The sequence below is a fragment of the Cynocephalus volans genome, chromosome 2 (assembly GCF_027409185.1).
Source record: "Cynocephalus volans isolate mCynVol1 chromosome 2, mCynVol1.pri, whole genome shotgun sequence".
NCBI lineage: Eukaryota > Metazoa > Chordata > Mammalia > Dermoptera > Cynocephalidae > Cynocephalus > Cynocephalus volans.
The window spans coordinates 33,198,071-33,219,433 of record NC_084461.1 but is presented as its reverse complement, the minus strand read 5'-3'; the positions used below and the strand labels follow the sequence as shown (position 1 = coordinate 33,219,433).

Sequence of the window (21,363 nt, the reverse complement as noted above, 5' to 3'; positions counted from 1 at the left end):
AAAAGGCTGTGAAAGATTACTAGCTCACATTTTTCAGTTGCTGTTATATATCAGGCAGTATTCTGAATGCTTTATGGGTATTAATTTGCATCTTTGCAACAATACAATGAGATAGGTATTACTGTTATCCCTCTTTTGTGGATGAGTAAACTGAGGCAGAGAGATAAAGTAGCTGGTCCAAGGTCACTGAGCTGGGATGTGGCCAAGCAGGGCTTCAAACTCAGTCAGTCTGGCCTGTAATTAACCCACTACCACACACCACTCCTGCAAAGGTCTCACACTGTTAACGGTGGTTACCTCTGCAAAGCAGTGTTTCCTTTTGCACTTTATGCACATCAATATTTATGTGTGTAATTTTTAATGTAGTGTGTGTTGCTTTTGTCATTAAAAATAACCATTAAAAAGGGTATGCTGTCAGGCAGGGTAAAGTATGCTCTAAGTGCCACAAAAATATATAAAACATGGTCCTGGTGGAAGCCCCCAGTTTGATTTGGAGGATAAGACATTTGCAGTGTGGGCTGGTAACACAGGAGTGACAGCAATAGGTACTCCAGGAGCAGATCCTTACTTCTAGTTGGAACAAGCAGGGGCAACTTTATGGAAGGACTGAAAGCTAAGCTGGACCTTGAAGGAGTTCAAGGATTTCGATGGAGCTGGGGAGAGGTCATTTCAAGAGGGAAGGACACTAAAGGGAAGGATTAAGTGCTGAGGACATTAGAACATTTGGAGAGGGAGCAGAGTTTCTGTCAGGGAAGATGTGGGCAACAAAGCTGGTCAAGTGGCTTGTGAAGGTTGTAAAGGCTCTTATTTGCCATGCCAAGAATTTGGGCTCTATTTTCTAGACAATTCAAAGAATGTGCCAGAAAGACACAGAACTCTCAAGAAGCCTTTGTGAGGAAGACAGACAAGTTAACAGCAGATTACATTGCGGTGCAGTAACTACGATGAGATGGAAACAAACCTAGGCCTTCAGAAGCATGTACTAACAGGGGCCAGGGGAAAGCCAGGGAAGACTTCCTGGGAGACGGGGTACCTGAACTAATAAGGGTCTTAACTAAGTGGTGACATTGGGGGACCATGGTAATAGAAAACAAAGAACAATTCTAGAAAAACTGTGAAGTGGTAGTTCTCAACCCTGGGGGCACAGTAGAACTATGTGGAGAACTATAAAGAAACATGATTTTCCAAGCCGCAGTTCAGATCAATTAATGGAAGAACTCTTGCGGGGAGAGGGGAAGGTTTGGAGCCTGGGCACTACCTTGATGTAGTGTAATTAATCTGAAAGGGACAGTATGTCCTCTCAGAATGTGAACACTAGAAGTTAAAAGTGCATGAGATGGTGTCTCACTTTAGAAACATTCCCAACCCCAATCTCACCCACCACCTCCAATCCTTAAGCACAAACCTCAAAGTCAGAATTCATCAAGTATCTAACTAGCTCTCCTGGAAACCATTGTCACATCAACAGAAAAAAAGCATCTATTCCCCACACCTCCTGTAGACCTGCAGCTCCTCAGTGGTCTGAAGGAGATTATCAAATTGATAATTGAAGGGGAGAAAAATCTTATTTTTCTTAGTGATAAAGGAAGCTTTAAAATTTTCTTTTCTTTCTTTTCAACTTTCAAAAATTTCTTCCAAACGATAACTGATCAAAACCACAGGCTCACTTGAAGCTGCTGAAATTAACAGATATGAATTTCCAACTCACACAGGCCCAAGCCTTTTGGAAAGCATAATCCCACACAGAGCCTGAGCTTTTTGCCTCTGATCTTTCAACTAAACAACTATGCCATTTTTTTTTTTAACCACAAAAATCTTTCCACAAACATTCAATTCTGTGGGATTTAGTTGACCACAAGCTTAACTACTCTAAGCTGATGGTTTGTTGCAGCTGGTAAAATAGCGGACCAAACCTCAGCCTGTATTAATAGAGGATTGGGTCCAGATCACCGTCCCTATGCAGTCACATGATATCTGGAGCACCAGGACCAGTTCTGGGAACACAATGGGGTGTAGGGGAGGCAACCAGATGGTGGAGGGCCTAGAGAATGGGCACATAAGAAGCACTGGGACACTGAGCTTGTGCTCAGGTGCCCAACACATTACTAGACGCTCTCTTGAAACCATCTGGAAAACTGTCATCCTCTATTGCTACATATGGCATAATTAGGACCAATAGATGAAACTTATGGCAGATGGACTCAGAGCTCAGTCACTGAAACCACCTGGGAATGGAATATTCTGGCAGATCTGGATGGCCACCTTCCAGAGGTGATGGAGAGGGGATTCCTGCTCTGGGAGCAAGTTTTCACAATATTACCTCTGCATCCTCTGCAGCTCGAGGGTGTCTCTGGGCTCCCCTCCTGCAAGCTGAGTGGATCCCCTCTGAAAGGGAAAGTTTCTGTGGTTGAAACCCTGTCAAGCTCCTCTTCTCCCTGACTTCCCGTCAGTCAGGCCGCATTCCCTAGGGTGACTTTTGCTGGGAACCTTACAGGGCCCCATCTCCGGTTCTTAGTACATTTAATGGTAAAAGACTCAGGTGTGAGGAAAACGATGCAGAATTAAAAAAAAAAAAAAAAAACCTCTTCTTCCCTGATAATAGAGCTATTTCCTGGCAAGGGAGCTTGAAAACTGGAGAGGCAAGGAACAGAGAAGGTCGCATTTTTCCTTTCTGACTTTGTTCCCCTGTGGAGCTCGTACTGCCTGTGTCACCATTACCCTGCATACTGCAATCACGAGTCTCTCTCTCGACCAGACTTTGAACTTGAGGATAGAAATCTTGTTTTCATGTTGGTTTCTTCAGGTCCTAGAAAAGTACCTGGCACATAAAAAGCCTCAACAAATGCTTACTGAGTGAAGTTGTCTGTAAAGGAAAAGTACACTTTTTCTGAGATTACTAGACTTAAGTGACTTTGTCCATATCTCTCCGAAACCCAATTCATGGGGGGAAAAAAAGGCATTTTATTATACAGATTTCCTTTCTACATGATGCAAAAAAGCCAGGGACTGCTTTACCCCACAGATGGTTTTTCCCATTATACCCTACAACCTCCCTCTAGATGGGCGTTGCTTAGATTCTCTTCCCACATGTTTGTGAACAGCCCTTGAGAGGCAATAAAGCAGTACCAGCCCGGTGGCTTCAAATGAACTGCACTGAAGCTTCTTTACAGCTGGCTTGTTTCCAGGCTGCCATGAAGTGTGTTTGAGTGTTGAGACAGAGACGCAGTTTGCCTCAAGTTTTAGTTAGCTGGAAAGGCTCTGCTCACAGCGTGTGAGCAGCATGTGGAATTTGCTGCCCCGTGGAATCCAGGGTGCTACACACTGGGGCTGAGTTTCTCAGGGACGACTGGGCAATTGTATAACCAAAGATAATATTTAGAATTATGCAGCTGTGATAAGGCAATAGGACCCCAAGCTGCAGGGCAGAAACAAATCCCCACCAGTGGTGAGGAAGGAATTCTCTCTGGCTCCTATATTGTTACTGGATCAACTTTATGGTTTCTTTAATTTACCTTAATAGGAAAGTGGTTGCTACAAGGATCACAGACAAATGAGACTCATGGAATCTAGAGCCTTTGTTAAGTGCTCCTGAACTGAAGCTCTCTCTTCTTGCTCTAGAATTTTCATTTATACAATGTGAACTGCCAGAGGACAGCTCTTGCTACCGAGACTCTTATTGTCAATAGCTACCAGGAACTGAGCACACACTATGTGCAGGGCATAAATTCTCACAACCCTATGGACAGGTACCGTTATTTCCTCCATTACACAGAGAATGAAAGGGAAGCCTAAAGAAACTCCTCCCCGCCCAAGAGAGACACTTTTTCCCTCAAATACAGTGTGAGGAGTGGGTGGAGAAATCTCCAGCCCTTTTTCTGGTCTGTAAGTGCCCAGAGTATTCAAACACGCCTCAACTATACACCAGAGCCATGGCAATGAGTAGTTTAAAATATTAAAGTTCTCATTTTGTCATGCCCCTAACAAGCCCTTCACATGCCCAAGAATTAAGAATTGTCTAGCTCATTTTTTGCCCTCTTGTGTTAAATGAAATGACAAAACTTCTGTTCACTCTTAATGTAACTGTCATTTCTCTGAACACAAAGGGCCATACTTTGAGGTACAACATTTACTGTTTTTGCTTTCATTATCTTCTCAGTTCCCTTTCCTGGTGATTCCAGCTTGTTGGCTTCAACTATCATTAAGTCCCACATTCCCCTGAAATCATCGGTCTACAGATTTGAAAGGATGTTGCCCAAATAATAAGGGATACATCACAGAGCTTGTCACATGGAGAGGAAATCACAGTCAGACAGGTATTTGGTTTTGTTTTTTCTGGTATTTTTATTTGTTTGTTTTATTTTGGATACAAAAAAAGAATTGTTAGCTTTCCAAGATCAAATGTGTTCCAGACATCTCTTGTCCTTGGAAATATTCAGGCAGAAGCTGGACAGTCACTTGGAAGGGATATGGCAGGGGTGGTTGGACTAGTTCAGTGTTTCTCAAGCTGTTATGGTGGTACAGAAGACTTTCCTTAGTCAATATTACATCACATAGTAAGAGAGTCATTCTTTTCAGTTCTCTTTCAATTCTTTGAAAGACAAAGTCTTATTTTGGTGCTAATGTGTATTTAACACCTTGTTAACATTTGCTAATCCCCCCTCTTTTTTATACCTATGACAATGTGGATCTCAGGCTCTCAGAGTCTTTGTTAGGCAACTGTATCAATTTGGAATTTCATAAAATTGTAATTTATTATCTTCACAAGGTAAGTAATAGGAGGTTTTCATTTTTGATCATTATTTTAGGTATTATAAGAAAAGTATGTTGATTTAAAGAAAAATTTAAGTAAATGAAAATAGGGATGGCACCTATGTTGGAAAATTCTGGGTTAGTTGACTTTGGCATGGAGATCCCATCGCTCTATAAAAATCAGATTTGGGATCATGTTCCTAAAAATATGATTGTCTCTTCCCTGCTGGGAGTACAAAGAACCAGCCTGAAATGACAGTTACATTAAGAGTAAGCAAAAGTTTTTTCATTCCATTTAACACAAGAAAGCATAAAATGAATTAGACATCTCTTAATTCTTGGGCATGTGAAGGGTTTGTTAAAGGCTTGAAGAAATGAGAGCCAGAATCACTTAAGAGAACTTTAATATTTTAAACTACTTTAATATTTTAGACTACTCATGGCCATGGCTCTGGTGTATAGCCAACATCTGCTGCATGAGTTAAGGGACATGAGGAAGCTTCTTTCTTTGTACCCAACACGCATCTTCCTGCGGACTGTATCTTTGTATTCACGTACCCTCATGAATACAACCGTGCCTACCTCAGTGTCTGACATAGTAAGAGCTCAAAAGATAGCTGTGAATGAATGAATGATTGAATGAATGTACTTTATCCATTTTATAATCTACCTCCAGTATGCCTGGCTTGAGGCCCCAGTCACTGCTGCTGTGCCTGCTATTGCGGTGGACACAACTCTCTCACCTTTTTTACTGAAAATAAGCTGAAATCCACAGAGACTGTCTGTCAACAGTTATGCTCTCCCCTTCCAGAAAACTGAGGTGACACCAAAGATTTCTTCTGAGGTACATGATTGAGGGGGAATGTACAGTTAGAATGAGAAAAGAACACGCCAGTTTTCTAAAAAAATTCAGAAATAAGGAGGAGGTGATAGTTAGGTCTACATAGCACAACCAGATATGGCACTTAATTGTTATCCAGTGAATTTAATCAGGCTAAGCCAGCCAAACCAATTCATATTTCTGGCATGAAATATCTAGTTTGGCTGCATATCCTGACCAAATCAATAGAAACTGGAGGCAAACTCCTATTTTGTTGTGTGGTGTGTTGGCACAGACATATTCTTCTTGTTCAAAAAAATAGGTACTTGAGTCCAAATCTAGCCATTGGGCTTTCTCCCAGCTTCTCTCTGGAAGCTTCTGGAATGCTAATACACACCAAGGACGTTTGAAAAGACTGGAATTTCAAATTCAGGAAAAGGAAACATGGCTTACAAGGGCTTTAGAGCCACAATTCACAAACATGGGATGTTTCAAGTACAAAGATCTGACTTAGATTACTCAGAGTATAAATGTGACTTCAGTGCAATTAAATGTACAGCATGTTTCCTAGAATCTTCCAAAACAAAATACCTAGTCCAAGAAATGCAATAATGATGTCATGCAGTTCCATTTCTATCGGCACAGACCCTGGTGCTTTTGAACTTAGGAGCACTAAGTCAGTGAAGCATTTTCTCACTGAGAAATACTTTCTATGGGGGTGTGACCTCTGAGTTCTTGCTCAGATGTTCCTGTCTGGTGCAAAAAAGACTGGGAACAGCTACCACACAATATGGTTAAACCCAGAAGGTGGAGAGAAGAGGCTTTCCAATAGTCATTTGTTTATTAGAAAATAACCGTGGTGCTCAATAGCCAATTCCATGTTGTGAGTTAAGCTTTGGCAACAGTTGAGTGAGGCGACACATGAAACCCAGTGACAGCTTGATGGGCACACGAGGTTAGCCATGCACTTCCCATCTCTAAGAGCCCCAACGTTCAAACCTGAGTTCCCATATTGGTAACCCAAAGGTTGGATTGAGCCTGCAGATTTGTTTTGCTTGGCTTGCCATGTTTTGTTTTGTGAATTTTATCCACATTTAAAAATCTGGAGGTTCTTAAAAAATTTGGATTTCTGGGTTCTCTTGAAAAATGGGAAGATTGGTCCCTTGTTGACACATAGCAATGATTGGCTGGAGCTGAGCAGTCTTTCAGATCCCAATAGTCTCCTTGTCTCCCTTTTGTCCGCATTACTCTGCAGTTGGTCACTCTTCACTTATTACATTTGTCCCTGTCACTTCCCCTGTTGAACAGAGATATTTCTGTTCAATAATTCTTTGTATCCATGCCTCTGTCAAAGTAGGAAAACAAAAGTAGCCTGAAAGGGCAGCTTTATATTTGCATATATATGTCACGCACCTGGCCACTGGAGCCATTTGAGACTGCTTTTCCATTTTGAAATAAAGGAGCCTAACTTTGCTCCCTCCTTGGGCAACACATTCTTCAGTAATGCCTCCCAACACACACAGGGATCCTTCAGGGGTCTGTGTAATTTACAGAAGTTCACCCTTTCCCGTTCCCACCCACTGGTTCGGTCATGCTGACCCTTTGGTTTGGATTCATTGTACCCAAAACCATGAAGGAAATTTTTATTGAATCAGTCATTCATTCCACTTGATCGTAAGTATCTAAATGACTGTGCATCATGGAAATCACCCCTTTGAGAGACTAACACCTTAAAAAGATCTTTGGCAAGCTAAATTATGCCCCTCAACTCCTTGTCTTAGCACAGTCCTGGATAAGAGCTAAGACTCTCTTAGTGGTCCCACCTGGCAGCATTCCCACCTTGCAATTAGGTTACATTATACAAGTTCATTTTATGTCTGCTGCTTGCAGCTTATGATTCCTTTCTCTTTAACATGAATATTATAAATATTGACAATGTCTCCAAAGTTTGACCAAAATTTTCTTTTTAACCACACAAAGGGATTGCAACATAGTATATCTGTCTGCAAAATTCCTCAACCAAAGCTCTTATTCCTTAAATAAAGTTGATTACTAAGTACTAAAAACACCAGGAAATTCCACTTCAAGGTAACCGTCAACTGGGACTGCTAGTAAGGCAAAGTAACACTTTCTCTAACTGTATCATAGGAGGGCTTTCCTCTTCTAAAGAGCAACGCAGTGGGTTTTCACCACAGTTATGAGAAAGTAGAAACATCTGAACATTGGTTTCACCCTTGAAGAGAGAGTATCAAGGAATCCAGGACCCCTCGGTTTGTGTCCAGGAGAACTGCAAGTACTCAGTTCAGACACCCGGCCAGGAGGGACAGTGAAGAGGAACTCACACTGCTCTACTGAATACACTGGTGGATGTGGGTCCCATTCTGTACGTGCTTTCTGCAAAGAATTTGTATTCCAGGAAAATGGCAGACATGGGTGATAAAATGAGAACGGGCCCTCGTGTCAGCTTTAATATGGTTTCTGCAATAAAAATTGTGGCTGCTATGATTACCCCTAGTCAGCAATGAACCAGCTTGGTTTCACAAACAAGTACCCCGATCAACCTGTCTATAGCACTGTTTTATGGGCAATTCATCTCCAGTGGGAGCTCAGGTACATGCAATCACTTGTTTAAGGCCCCGGACAAGTGGAAGCCAGCAGAGATCTGCAAGGCATGGAGGAAAAATCTGACATAGTTCTTGTTCAAGGAATGGCCAGCTCTCCAAAGCATGTGATAGTTAGAATGTTGCCCCGTGACTTTTGAGTTGTACTAGGAAGTTCTCATTACACAGAGATCTTGAACAAAGATTACAAATATCCTTGAGAACTCCCTGGGAAGGGGAAAGAAGCTCAGAGCCAGCTCACGCAGAGGCAGGGTGGTCCACCGAAAGGGGGACAGTGAGCCAAGGGAAAAAGAGAACAGGGTCGGTAATACCTGAGTTCTGGGCTTTAGCTACAAACCCAGAAACCATCCTGCTGGGGCAGTGTCTATGGAAATTCCTTCTCCAAGTCAGAGATGTGCTGTGGGGAAAGAGAAGAGTGGGCAGGAAGGAATGTACAGTAACATTTTTCTGCAACTTCTTGGCTCTGTCTGTATTCACCAATCGCATATGCAAATGACTCTTCAACCATGCAGGAGTAAGTTGTTATCTCACTGCCATAGAAAATAGGATCCTATCTTGCAAAGCTTCCACTTGTTAAAAATCCAAGTGAAATGACAAAATATTGAGATGGAAAAATCTCCCGCCCCCGCCCCATTCTCCCACCAGCATAAAAGGTATTGGGGATGGGAGGCAACTGGAGAAGGAAATGCAATCATGCGGGTACACCAGGAAAAGACACAGTGTTGGTGGCAGCAGAGTTGGTGAGTGTGTTGTGGGCATTACCTCTTGATAGGGCTTCCAAGAAGGCTCCCGCTCAAGTCCTGGTGGCTCTGAGAACAAGCATTCTTGCATCAATAGCTAATAGGCTGTCCAACCAGATGTTATCTGGGTGGGATAAGAGGGTGAGAAAACAGACCTGTTGTACGCTGTTGTCAACTACTTCACTGGGGTCAGAGAAGGCTGGTCGTGTGGTGTTTAGCAGGGCACCTCTTATGGTGAGGCGGACCAGATTACATGGCTGTTTAAATCTGTTTCCTCTTGTGATTGGTAATATACGAGAGTTATAATCATTCATGCATTACTAAAGCCTCCTTTCCATCATTTTGAAGAGACTTTTTTTTTTTCTAGAACAGAGCATGCATCCAGCAGAAACCTAAAGCTTTTGTTTTTCTAAGCGATCTTTTGCAAGAAGCACACTTAAAAAAAAACAAAAACAACTGCATGTGTACCTGTGACAAGACTGGAGATGATCAGTGGTAAGACCAGCATCTGCAACATCCTCATCAGAAGTTCCCCGGGAAAGGAGAAGTATTTGATTTCCCGGTAGCTCATTTTGTATGGTCGGAGGGTAAATCCAAGGATTGTACCTGAGGGCAAAATTTAAAAAAAAGAAAAACTGAGGGTTTTTTTTTTTTTAACTGAAGCAACAACAGTCCTAGAAAAATGAGCACGTATTTGGTGGTTGCCTGTGTCTGGCAAGAGTAAATTTACTCAAGCAGCAAATATTTGTGCTGCTTTGGGAGCAAGGGGTGCCTCTATCTTTGCCGTTATTATCTGGAAGAGTCTGGCTGAAGCCAGGGCTTCAAGTAGAATTTATAGAAAAAGTGTTTCTAGTGTGAACAAATGAAAAAATTCCTTTGTCTAACTTGAATGCAGTGGAACCCATTTTGACATGGCTCAGTACAGAGTTACAAAGATTGGGACATAATTAGGAAACAAATCATGCATTCATGATCAAGGTGATATGGGAATAAAAGGCCGTATTACAATGAAGTTCCTTTACAACAACAGATGTTATTAGAACTGCTAGCATAACCACTTATAAAGAGTAGTGTGATTTTACTTTTTTCCAATTAAAAAAACCCTCGTGTTCACATTGCTAATCCATTTTCATCATCTCTGCGCACCACATTTTCTCCCTCTGTCTGCATGGTCTTGACATTGCCTTGGCAACTGTATTGTACAGACTTGTTAGTTGCTGGCAGGAGAAGACTCCAAAATAAGCATAGACTTTTCCCCCATTTTTTTCCCTGAAACCTTGAGAGAAAACAGGGCAAAGAGAAAGCAATTTCCTCCTTAATTTCTCTCGTGCTCCTGGAACTTTAAAGTATACTTTGAGAATGGTAACTTTATATGTAAATCAACTTATTCATGATACCTTTTGAAATGTCCAGAAATTAATAAAGGTATTAAATGAATTTATTCCCTCTCCCTGTTCCCTAATTTACTTTCCTCAACCAAGAAAATTTACTTATTCTAGTATTGTAAATATTTTCATAATTTTTGTCCTGCGATTAGTACTGAAACACGTTATTTCATTTTTTAAAAAAGTCCATGTAAGTTATAGAGAAAAGAAAATGCCCAGTACTGAGTCAACCAGAAGCTAGAGGTTGGGGATGTGGGTAGGGGAGGAAGGATGAACAATGGGTAGACACATGTTTTTCCAAAGCAGGCAAGCAGTTCTTTATAGAAACTGAACTACATCCTCTCTTCTTCTGAAATGGGCTTTTTCTCTTATGAAATGCGGCAGGAAGTTCATTTCAATTGTCAGTGCAACTCCGATTTTATTTCTTGGATCTCGGCAACCATGAAGTATCCATTCCTTGACTATATACTGTGATAGTCTAATAGGAGTCGATCTATGTGACTAGAAAATCCAGCTGACTCAGTTCTCACAGTCTTCAGGGAAATATTTATTGCTTTTTTCCCAATGTAACAGTAATAAGCTCAAGAGAGAAAAGTTGATTTGGAAAATGCAGAAAAGTGGGGGCAAAAGCCTGCCCATATTGGTTCAACCACTTAAACAGTAAATAGCTAATGCTTACCGAACTTGTACTATATGCCAGGCATCATTGTTGATGCTTTACCTGTGTTAGCAAATTTCATCGTCACAACCACCCCAGGAGCTAGGTACTATTTTACCATCAATTTACTGATGGAGAAACGTAATCACAATGAACATAAAACTTGCCCAAAGTCAAATATACTTAAGTGACAGAGCTAGGATTTAAACCCAAGCAGTTTCAATTCAGATCCCACATTCTTAACCACCTTGCATACTGTCTGCCTCTCCTGCAGAGCAAAGACAACCACTGTTTGTGCTTCTGTGAGTTCTTTCCAGAATGTTCCAACACATAGTTAAGTATATGGAAATGACACAGAATATACTTTTCCATATACAATCACCATAAACAACATTTTTAAGTTTCATGTTATCTGATCATCTTGATTGTATCAGTATTTACTTAATCCTTCCTCTGTTGTTGAACACTTAGGTTGTTATAGCATTTTTCACTTTTATAAAGAACACCATGATAAATACGTGAAGGCTGTTTTCCATTTACTTATATTTTAGTGTAGTTTTAGAGAAAGGGATCCAGTGCCTCAACGGATAGGACTATCCCAACCCATGTTATTATCAAATTGCTTTTCCAATGGGTTGGCCCAACAGTTTAATGTTCTACTAGTGAATGAAGCTTTATTTCCTATACCCCCAGGAGCAGAGAATTATTATAAAAAGATTGTTAAAACAAGCAAAATTTGCTAATGTGATGAGTAAATAGTATATATTTTTATTTTCTTTTGTGTTTACTTAATGTCTAATGATGTTGACCATTTCTCCTAATTGTATTTTCTCCAAGCATCTACTAGACCCTAATAGTTTGAGTTTATGTATGTGTATGTGTGTACGTTTTGTGTATGTTCTTTACATAATCAAGATAATTACCCTTTGCCTATGTATAAAATATTTGCTATAACTATTTTTCTAATTTGCTTGCCTTATATTATCACTTTAAAAATATACTAGTGTTTTGCATTTTTATAAAAATAATGTCTGCAATACCTTTTTAATTAGATGATTTCTTCAAGAGTTATAAACTTTAATTTCCCTCTCCCTTCCAAGTTTGATAAATCCTAAATTGATTTTTCTTTCTTTGACTGTTTGTTTGTTTTGTTTTAAAATATTTAACCTTTAGTCTTCCTGAAACTTAATTTGGGGTAAGGTATTTAATTCTGATTTTCTGAGTGCATTATTCAACACAGCAGTCTACACAACACACAAGAATTAATAAAAGGCTTTGGTTATATCAGGTTCTTCCCCGCTTTTTAATGTAAAAGCCACATCACTCATAGATAAGTGCTTCTTCTTATAACAAATTCAAAAAATAATTTGCTTTATGTCCATCAAATGCAATATTACTGGAAAGGATTATATGTTTTCTTTATTTAAATGCATTTAAACATTTGTCATTCAATTACAACAAAAAATGTGCACAGTAAACATAAGAAACTCATTTGGACGTCTGGAATTTGAACATACTAAGCTGTTAGGAATTTTAGATATCCCTCAAATAACAACCTCAGACCAGGCTTGGTTTTAACAAGTTCATATCTAAGTTGGCTGTTTGTTATCAGAAATGTATTTACTTATACACAACAATATTTCTAAGGGAGGGTAAAATCCTGACTAGTCCAGAAAACTTATTTAATTAATAATTTATAAATAATTGATAGAATAGCTGCTCTACTAATGATTTAGGTTCTAGGAGCAAGAGACCAACCAGTGTTGATGACGGAAATGATATCTTTCTAAATCCTGGGTGCATTTGACTTCATCTCCCAAAGTCTGCCCAGTGCCAACACTGATTCTTCTTCCCTTTGTACAACTACCTCAGCTGTATTCAGCCTCTTTCTCTTTCTGGGTGCTCTGTTACTTTCTCTCCTCTTTCCCCATCAAACCCGCATTTACTCAGTGCAACCAATTTTCATTTAGGTGTCAGGAGCAAAAGCAAGGCAACTCAGTGAATAAATTCTGGGCCATGTGTAAATGACAAAGTCCCTTAACTCTACAACCTGAAAAATAGATATCTAACAGAACAGCAGCAAGACAGTCAGGGAGGCAAAGTCTCAAGAGGTGGTGATTTTTTGTGTGTCTCCTTGCAGTGAACAAGCTGGTCTTGCTTGGAAGTGCAGTCCTGGCATCAGCTACTCTGGGACGTGTCCCAGTTTCTTTACACTCTCCAAGACAGAACTCACATTTTCTAAAAGCTCTTCTTTATAGTAGGAACAGCAGTGAGGAAACTTTTTTTTTTTTTTTTTTATAAGGAATAGTTGTAAGTCAAATGTCTTGAAGAGTGGAGTTGTTTAGAGTTGACAGTAGATGGCAGGTACATTTTGAATCATTTTCGCCCCTGTCTGTGCTTTGATCAGTTTTCCATCTCTGAGTTTATCAAGTGAGCCATTTCTACTCTTGGGAAAGAGATTATGTTGTGGAAGGGGAGTATTATTGAGGCCTTACTATGTGTTAAGGTGGTATTTAATCCTTATCACAACTTTATGAGATAGATATTATTATGTCTGTTTTAAAGATGAATAACCAGATGCTAGAAGTTAACTTGCTTAAGTTTACGCAGCTGATAAACGGTTGACCTGAGGGATTCCAAACAAAGCCTAGTGCTCTTTCTACTACACTTTAAATGCACCTTAAACATAAACATTTCCTTGAAGCGTGGGCCTGAGGATAGTTGTCAAATGAGCCTGTCTCCTTGTCTTCAGCATCTCCAACTCCAACATCTTACATGCCCTTGAGTAATAATCTTGGAAATGCTAAAAATAAACCCTTTACAGGTCCTCTTACTTGTCAAGGACCTCAAAATATTATTAGTACCATGTCACTGTTTAAAATGGTTACACCAATCCCTTTTTATGGAATGATTGAACTAAACTTATGTACAATTTACTCATTAAAATAGCCTGCCTTTTTCTTCCACTGCACACATTTTAATCATTGGAAACCATCAGTAATAAAGGTGGAAAAGACATTAAATAAAAATATGTTTCAGGGTTTGCATCCTTAACAACAGCAGTTAATAGTCACTGGGCACAGGGCAGGTGCCATGTGCTCACGAGCACACTGGCTCACAAATTGAGGCCAGGGCTATCATTATTCATATTTCACAGGTGAGGAACTAGAGTCATTGAGAGGGTAGGTAAATTGCCAAAACCACATGCTGGTACAGGTTGGAGCCACAGTGGGCTTGGAGGTGTCAAGCTGCTTGTCCAAGGCCATGGTGAGTGGCTGAGGTTCATTTTACATCCAGGCTGTCCAGCTCCAGTGTCCAGACTCACCCACTATACTTTCTATAGTGCTTTAGGAGCCTAAGTTAATATGCAATATTTTGCCTACTTTTTTGTTCTATTTTGAATTAGGTTAACTAAATCTAGAGCTGAAGTTGAGGAAAGGTTTTGTTGATTTTACTTAATAAAGTCAACATCTTTTTCAATCATTTCTTAATAAATAAATAAAAGACATTTTTCTTCAGTTTTCTGCTTTAACAAGCAGCTTTAGAGGTGAAGCCAGTGGTAGGATCAGCTAGCTATTGGCATCAAATCAAGAGGAAATGCTCTGAATGCAAATACTGCTTTTCTTGTTAAACAGTTTAGGGTTCTGACAACATTCTAGACCCGCAATGAAAAAAGCCTTTCCTGCAAAGCATTCTCACAGGCTGATGCATAGACTTCTCAAGAGCTCTCTTCATTCTGCCCTTCCTACCAAGGAGAGGTAGCAGGACAAGGTCTTAGGAGTCTTGTTTCCTTTTGGAAAAGCAGCTCAGTCTCTGCAAAACTGAGCTGCATTAATGAGCACTTATTTGCAGTGTATTGATGGTTCCAGAACTAATAAAAAGATTTATGACCACTAGATCCTCAGTGCAAAAATGGATCCTTTATTATTGATTACTCTGCAAAAATAATAATAAAAATCAGAATAACTTCCCAGAAATACTTGTAAAGCTGAAACAAACTTCAGATTGCTCACTCTTGGTCAACAGTCTTGTAGTATTTGTTTTATTATTTTAACAAGATTTCTAGAATCTAGGAAATATCTTAACTAGAATATTTGAGATAATCAAAATTAAATTAACCGTGCTGGTTGAATGCTATGAACAAAGATGCATTTTTGCTTAAAAAACACATCTCTCCTAATGTGGAAAGCTCAAGAAGAAAGTCCTTCAGGGGTTCAGTGTTTTCCCTGGGGAGGCTGTACAACAAACGCTTCTTTGGAAGATTAAATATCATCTCACTTTCTAAACTAAGATACAATGTGCACAATGGTGCCTCAGAAAGAATACATCATGGACTTGCTTTTTAAGGCCAAACATGCACAACCAAATAAAAGCTTAAGACCTATTTTAAGAACTTGGTCCATATTTTATCTGATAAAACTATTGAAATATTAATATGCCAAAAAATACTTAAGAATAAAAGGATGAGGCACAATTTGAAGTAAAATTTAGACCAAGTCACCCAATTTAACTTTCAGTAAATGTTGGAGTTTGAAATTTTACTAAAGTTTTTTCTACATCTACAAACTTATGAACAGATTGGCAGACCAAAGCCTTCTATCATTATTACTCACAATGCAAAATCCTCCAAAAGAAGAGGTGTTGCCCCAAAGGAGCTCAGATGCCAAAAGGAAATCTGTAAGTAATAGAAACACTGATCTTGAGAGAAAGACTCCACATTCTGAGGCCAACCATAAGAAAACTACCAAGCGCACACCCAGAGGAGCCAACTAGCTCCTCCAGCATTTACACTGCAAACCAGCCAGAGGACATTCAAACTCCTACCCAGAAAAGGCTCTGCCTGCAGATCTTTAGCCAGAAAGAGGACCATGCTGTCCACTTGTATGTAAGACGGCTCAAGGAAAATAATAGTATCAAATATTTTTATTCATAGCACACCACTGGTTTTATGTGACAAGTGCTACTATTTCCCAGTTAAGATCTTTTCATTTATGTAGCAAAACAAAACAAACAAACAAACAAACAAAAAGCACCAGCACTACTATGTCTCAAGATAACACAATGTGATGTACAATGTAATATAATCACAGGAGCGAGAGCCCACCCACTTTGCCATGTTCTGTTGGTTAGACGTGAGTTGCAAGTCCCACCCACACTCAATGAGTGAGTTACATATGGCAGTTAAGGGTCTACCTATCATACAAAGGTTGCTGGGCCTCCTCCCCAAGCTGCTTCCATCTTCATAGAGAAGATGCTGTACAGATATTTGGTGAATGAATGATGCTGCGATTCTAGTCCTAGCCCTGCCATTAACTCTCCACATGACCCTGGATAAGTCCTTCCTTTGCCTCAATTTGTTTTTTTATAATTTGTAAATGAAGAAAGCTCCAAGATCTAAAGGTCACCCTCCTTTTTCCCTGGACTACACAGTAGTCTTCAAACTGGTTTCCTGGCTTCCACTTCACTCCCTACAGCCTATTCCCAACATAATGCTCAGAGGGACCCTTTTAACACCTCAGTCAGGATGTCGCTCCTCTGCTTCCTCCACTCACTCCCATCTCAAGTGGAGCAAAGCCTAAGGCCATGCAATGGCAGCACCTGGCCTGCTCCCCAGCTCCAGCACACCTCGCAGCCCAGCTCCTACTCTGCTCCCCTCACCTCTGTTTCCACATTTGTCTCCTCGTTGTTCCTCCATCACCTTAGACCTGACCCCACTTCATGGTCCTTGCACTGGCTCTTCCCAGATAGCCACAGGTTTACTTTCTTTAAGACCTAGTTCAAATGTCACCTTCTTAATGAGGCCTACCCTGAACTTTGTTCTCCCTTAGCCAGTTTTATTTGTTTTGATAGCCCTTATCACCTTCCAAAATACAGAATAATTTTCTAATTTATCATGCTTATTTATTATTGTCTCTGCTGCTAAAATGTACACTCCACAAGATCAGGGTTTTTGGGTTTTTTTTTTTGTCAGTTTGTTCACTGATATATATTAAGTCCCTAAAACAGTTCTTGCACAAAGTAGTTGCTTAACGTATTGCAGAATGGATGAACAAATAGTGTGACTTACTCTCTTTTAGATGACCAGTGTCCCCCAGTGCCTGTCTCCCAGCTGGTGTTGAACATGCTTCCTGAATGCAGGAACCTCTTTGCTCTGTGCTCCCAAGTAAATCCTACTCCCACTGCACCCCAGGAGTGCAGTAGCCTCCCCCAGAGAGCATCCCTCCATTTGAAACACTGCGATTTCTCTTGCAGGATCTGTGAAATTGGATTGTGACTGAACTATGATTTCTCATAGGCTTAGGTTTCTAGATTCACAAAAGAGGAATGATAGCTCCTGATCCCTAATTCTCTCACAGGTAGGTTTTTTGAGTAGGAGGAAGAGCAGACATGAGGCTGTAGAAAGATCATGGACTCAGACTTAGAGATGAGGGTTCTGGGACTGATTCTGCCAGTAAATGAGGCTAACCGATTCTTTATACAAATGATTTAATCTTCACTTCAGACCTATAGGATTTAAGGTCATTATGTCATTAATGAAGAGATTGAGGCCTGGAAAGAATAAGACATTTGTCCAAGGTTACATTGCAGTATGTGACGTGGCAGAATGGGGTTTCAAACTTAGATCTGCCTGCTTCCATACCTTCAAATCACATAATCTCTTTGGGCTTCTTTTTTCTTTCTTTCTTTCTTTTTTTTACATCTGCAAAATGGGAGAAATAGATTGGAACAGGCATTATCTAAGATCCTCTTGAACTTTAATATTCTCAGCTAAATGTCCTGAGTTTAAGAGAACCATATGACGCATCTTGTTTCCTCTAATAAATTCTAAGCTCCTCGATAAAGCATATGAAAGCATTTAATAAGTCAAAAACAATTTATCAACTTGGCCATTACAGTTATTATGGCAGGTTTGCAGTAAATACTTATTTGAGAGATGGAATAAAAGTTTCTGTTTCAGGACTTGGCCCAGTTTGGAGAAATCATAAGCCTGTCTCATGCCAGCCTGATGAAGCTGGTAGACATAAATTTCCATCAGCTGGGCCGAGCCCGTGGCGCACTCGGGAGAGTGCGGTGCTGGGAGCGCGGCGACGCTCCGCCACGGGTTCGGATCCTATATAGGAATGGCCGGCGCACTCACTGGCTGAGTGCCGGTCACGAAAAAGACAAAAAAAAAAAAAAAAAATTTCCATCAGCTTATTTTTACAAAGAGGGCAAGGGCATAATAATGGTGAATTTACCTGGCCAAGAGTTCTGCTGGTCCCTGGTCTTTTGCTTCAGCCCAAGTTTCCAGGCATTTCTTGGTGAGAAGTCACTCTGTGTTGCAGGCAACCTCTCAACCCTCCCCCCACTCCTCTGTTCCCATATGCTTCAGAGATTTAGGCCCTGGCCTGCCTCACTCTTTTGTCCTTTGGTATTTCCCGTTGCTGGAGGTGGGAACTACCTGCTCCATCCTTGTTCCACCAGTGGTGCCCAGATGAACCAGCCCTGGGTGACTGACAACCAAGTAGGGTGCATACACAGATGGCACGTGGCAACCATGAGAGGCAACTGTTTTGGAAGAACCTAGGTAGGAGTTCTGAAAAAGCTTGGTGCTCTCTTCCTGAAACTGCACCAGCAAAGGCTGTGTGAAATGGTAACGCAATTTACAAATAATTCTACAGTTCTTTTAAATGTCCAATCCACTGTCATTTAGAAAAAACCTTCTGTTCTAGAAATAGCAACTAAAGTCATCAAAACCTGTTACATTACTCTCTGGAAAAAACAAAACAAAACAAAACAAACAAACAAAAAAAACCCTACAAAACATATCACTGTGAGTGGGTAGAAGCTGGAAATGAAATATATTTAAAATTTTCCACATTCCCGGCTGTGTCTTCTGTTCGTGTCATCGAACCGTGCATATCAAGGATGCCCCATTTACCACCTATTCCCTCTTCTGTTCTCTTCTCAGAGCCTCTGTTCTGCTCACTTATATGTCTCTGGTGCAATCGAGCTTACTCCTATTTCCTGATTTTATGTTCTGCCCTAGAATCCATTGGAGATCCTTTTGTGCTCAGATCCTCAGGTTATCAGAACCAGTGTTTTGGGGAATATTTACAGGCAGGATGCATCATCTAAAACTGTACCTAAAAGAGCTCAGGCTGGCCTGGGAAGCAGGGACCTGGTTTCCACAGTCTTATTTCCAACGATTTCTTATTTCTAAGTGCCCTTGACAAGTCACTCAGAGTTTCGGTTTCTAAACTTTTTCTGTTAAATTGGTGGTGGGGAGAGGGGAATGGTTCAGAGGGAGGAATAAAAACCGAAATCCTATTTCATCTCTTTTACAGCTTGTGGAGATCATAGATGGTAAGGGATGTGAAAGTGCTTTGAGAGTCAAATGTATCATACAAAGGAAAGCTTTGGGTATTATTATTTAAATCCTGACTTTGGAAACAGAGAGCTGGGATACCTGCATCTGCTTAATTCTATCTTAAAGCTACATTTTTTTTTTCAATGTACCTATTTTCTGAGTTTCTTTAGTTTGTCTATCTGGCCACCCCACACAAACTGCAAAGTCTAATCATCCTTGTCTGGCAGGGGCAGCAGCAAGGCTAACCCTTTCTTAAATCTCACAGTTTGGAAAAGCAAATTACTACAACCTCTATAGGGTACAAATTAGCAATATTTATCAAAATCACTAATGTGTATTCCTTTAGACCCAGCAATTTCATGTCTAGGGATGTATCCCACAGATATACTTTACCTGGGTAAAATAACTTTTGTGCAACATTATTCATTGCACCATGTTTTCTAATAATACTTAAAGGCTGGAAACAACTTAAGTGTCCATCAATTGGGAATTGCTTGAATACATTATGGTACACCCATACAACACAGCTCCCCGAGAGAATGAGGAGACTCTCTATGTGCTCATAAGGAATAATATCCAAGATAAATTGCAAAGTGAAAAAAGCAAGGTGTAAAGTGGGCTGTGTATACCATCATTTGTGTACAAAAGGGCAAAAAAAGAATAAGTATGTATTTATTTTTCTACTCATAAAGTTAACTCTAAAGGTGTACAAGGAATGAGTAACAAGGTAAACTGGATCCCTGGGGGAGAGGGGTGAGTTTCTTTTTATATCCTTTTGTACTTTTGGATTTTGGACTATGTAAATTTCTTTAATTCATAAGTAAAACAATAAAGAATCAAACAAAAAAAGCCCACAACTTGTTTTTTTTTTTTTTTTTTTTTTAAATCTTACGGAACTCTCTATTCTACATGGTTTCTGCTACATGGTTAGAACTTATTTATTTATTTCTATTTTTTATTTTTTGTTAGTTATGGATATTCCTGAGGTACAGAGTTCATTGTCACCACTCGTGCCCAACATGTGATGGTCAGATCCATCCTGGCAGCATGTCCATTACCACCAATTGTGACTATACCCCGTGTCCCCCACCCAATTATCCCCACCCCCCTCCCCATCCTCGTTTTCTCCACTCCACTTTATATCCCTAGGTACGCTCTCTCCCTCTGCAAGTGGTTGGATCTTTTAAAAACTCACTTTTGGGATGATTTGCCCTCAGTCTTGCTTTAATTTTCTTCAACAACAAGTTTAGGCCATCAAGAGGAAAGCCACTAGTTGTGCTCAGATTTACAGTGAGTGGATCACTTTCTGACCATACAGCTCTCTTTTTCTGGAGACAAGAAAGTGAATCTGAAAAAACTTTGAACTCAGTTGTCACAGGCTAGCTCTTGTGCTGCTTCTGCCCCTTAGCCTTGGAGTTACCCGTGTACCACAAGTGCAACCTCACATCCATCGTAAAGCACTCGGCAAAGGCAACTTGCTCTTTCACCATCCATTGTCTTGTGTAAAGCATTGCAATGACAGAACTTACAAAGTTTACTGAATCTTAGCTCTGCTTACATGACTACTTCATTTGCCTTACAGAAGCAAGACTAAGAAGATAAAAATAAATAAATAAAAACAAAGACAACTCTTGCTCTTCATTTCCTTCTAGATGCCTTTATCTTCACATTCATCAACCGGCTGAAGACAGCAGCAGGCTTCCAGTCACTGGGGTTTTGCCTTGCTTGCTTTAAAGATGGAATTTCAAGAGATGCAATGCATCTAAAAGCAGGAACCGTCTTTTCAGAGTGCGAGGGCAGCAACTGACTAAACCTACTCTCATTAGGCATAAATGAGCCTCATCTTACAAGGTTCTGAATAAGAACTCTCTCGCTGATAACACACTGTCTTCTCTCTGGCCTGAAATCATTGTTGGAAAACCGGAGCAGTCTCTCTGGGTACAAGAATGGAGTTGCCCTCTTTGGAGACGGAAACTCAGTCTTGAAATTCAAATCGTGTGTGTGCCTTTCAACCCGCTGCTCCTAAATTTACCTTTAAAT

General features: G+C 40.2%; 1 protein-coding gene across 4 annotated transcripts in view; it reads right to left on the bottom strand.

Annotated features, from left to right (window-relative positions):
- SLC1A3 (solute carrier family 1 member 3) overlaps window positions 1–21,363 on the bottom strand; it is a 72,833-nt gene that overhangs the window by 43,094 nt on the left and 8,376 nt on the right. For 3 of the 4 annotated variants that reach the window (XM_063086584.1, XM_063086585.1, XM_063086587.1), the window contains exon 2: window positions 9,399–9,536. The exons of the other annotated variant lie outside the window; for it this stretch is intronic. In XM_063086584.1, the coding sequence (XP_062942654.1) occupies window positions 9,399–9,536 (138 nt within the window). The remainder of the gene's footprint in view (window positions 1–9,398; window positions 9,537–21,363) is intronic. 4 annotated transcript variants of the gene reach the window in all.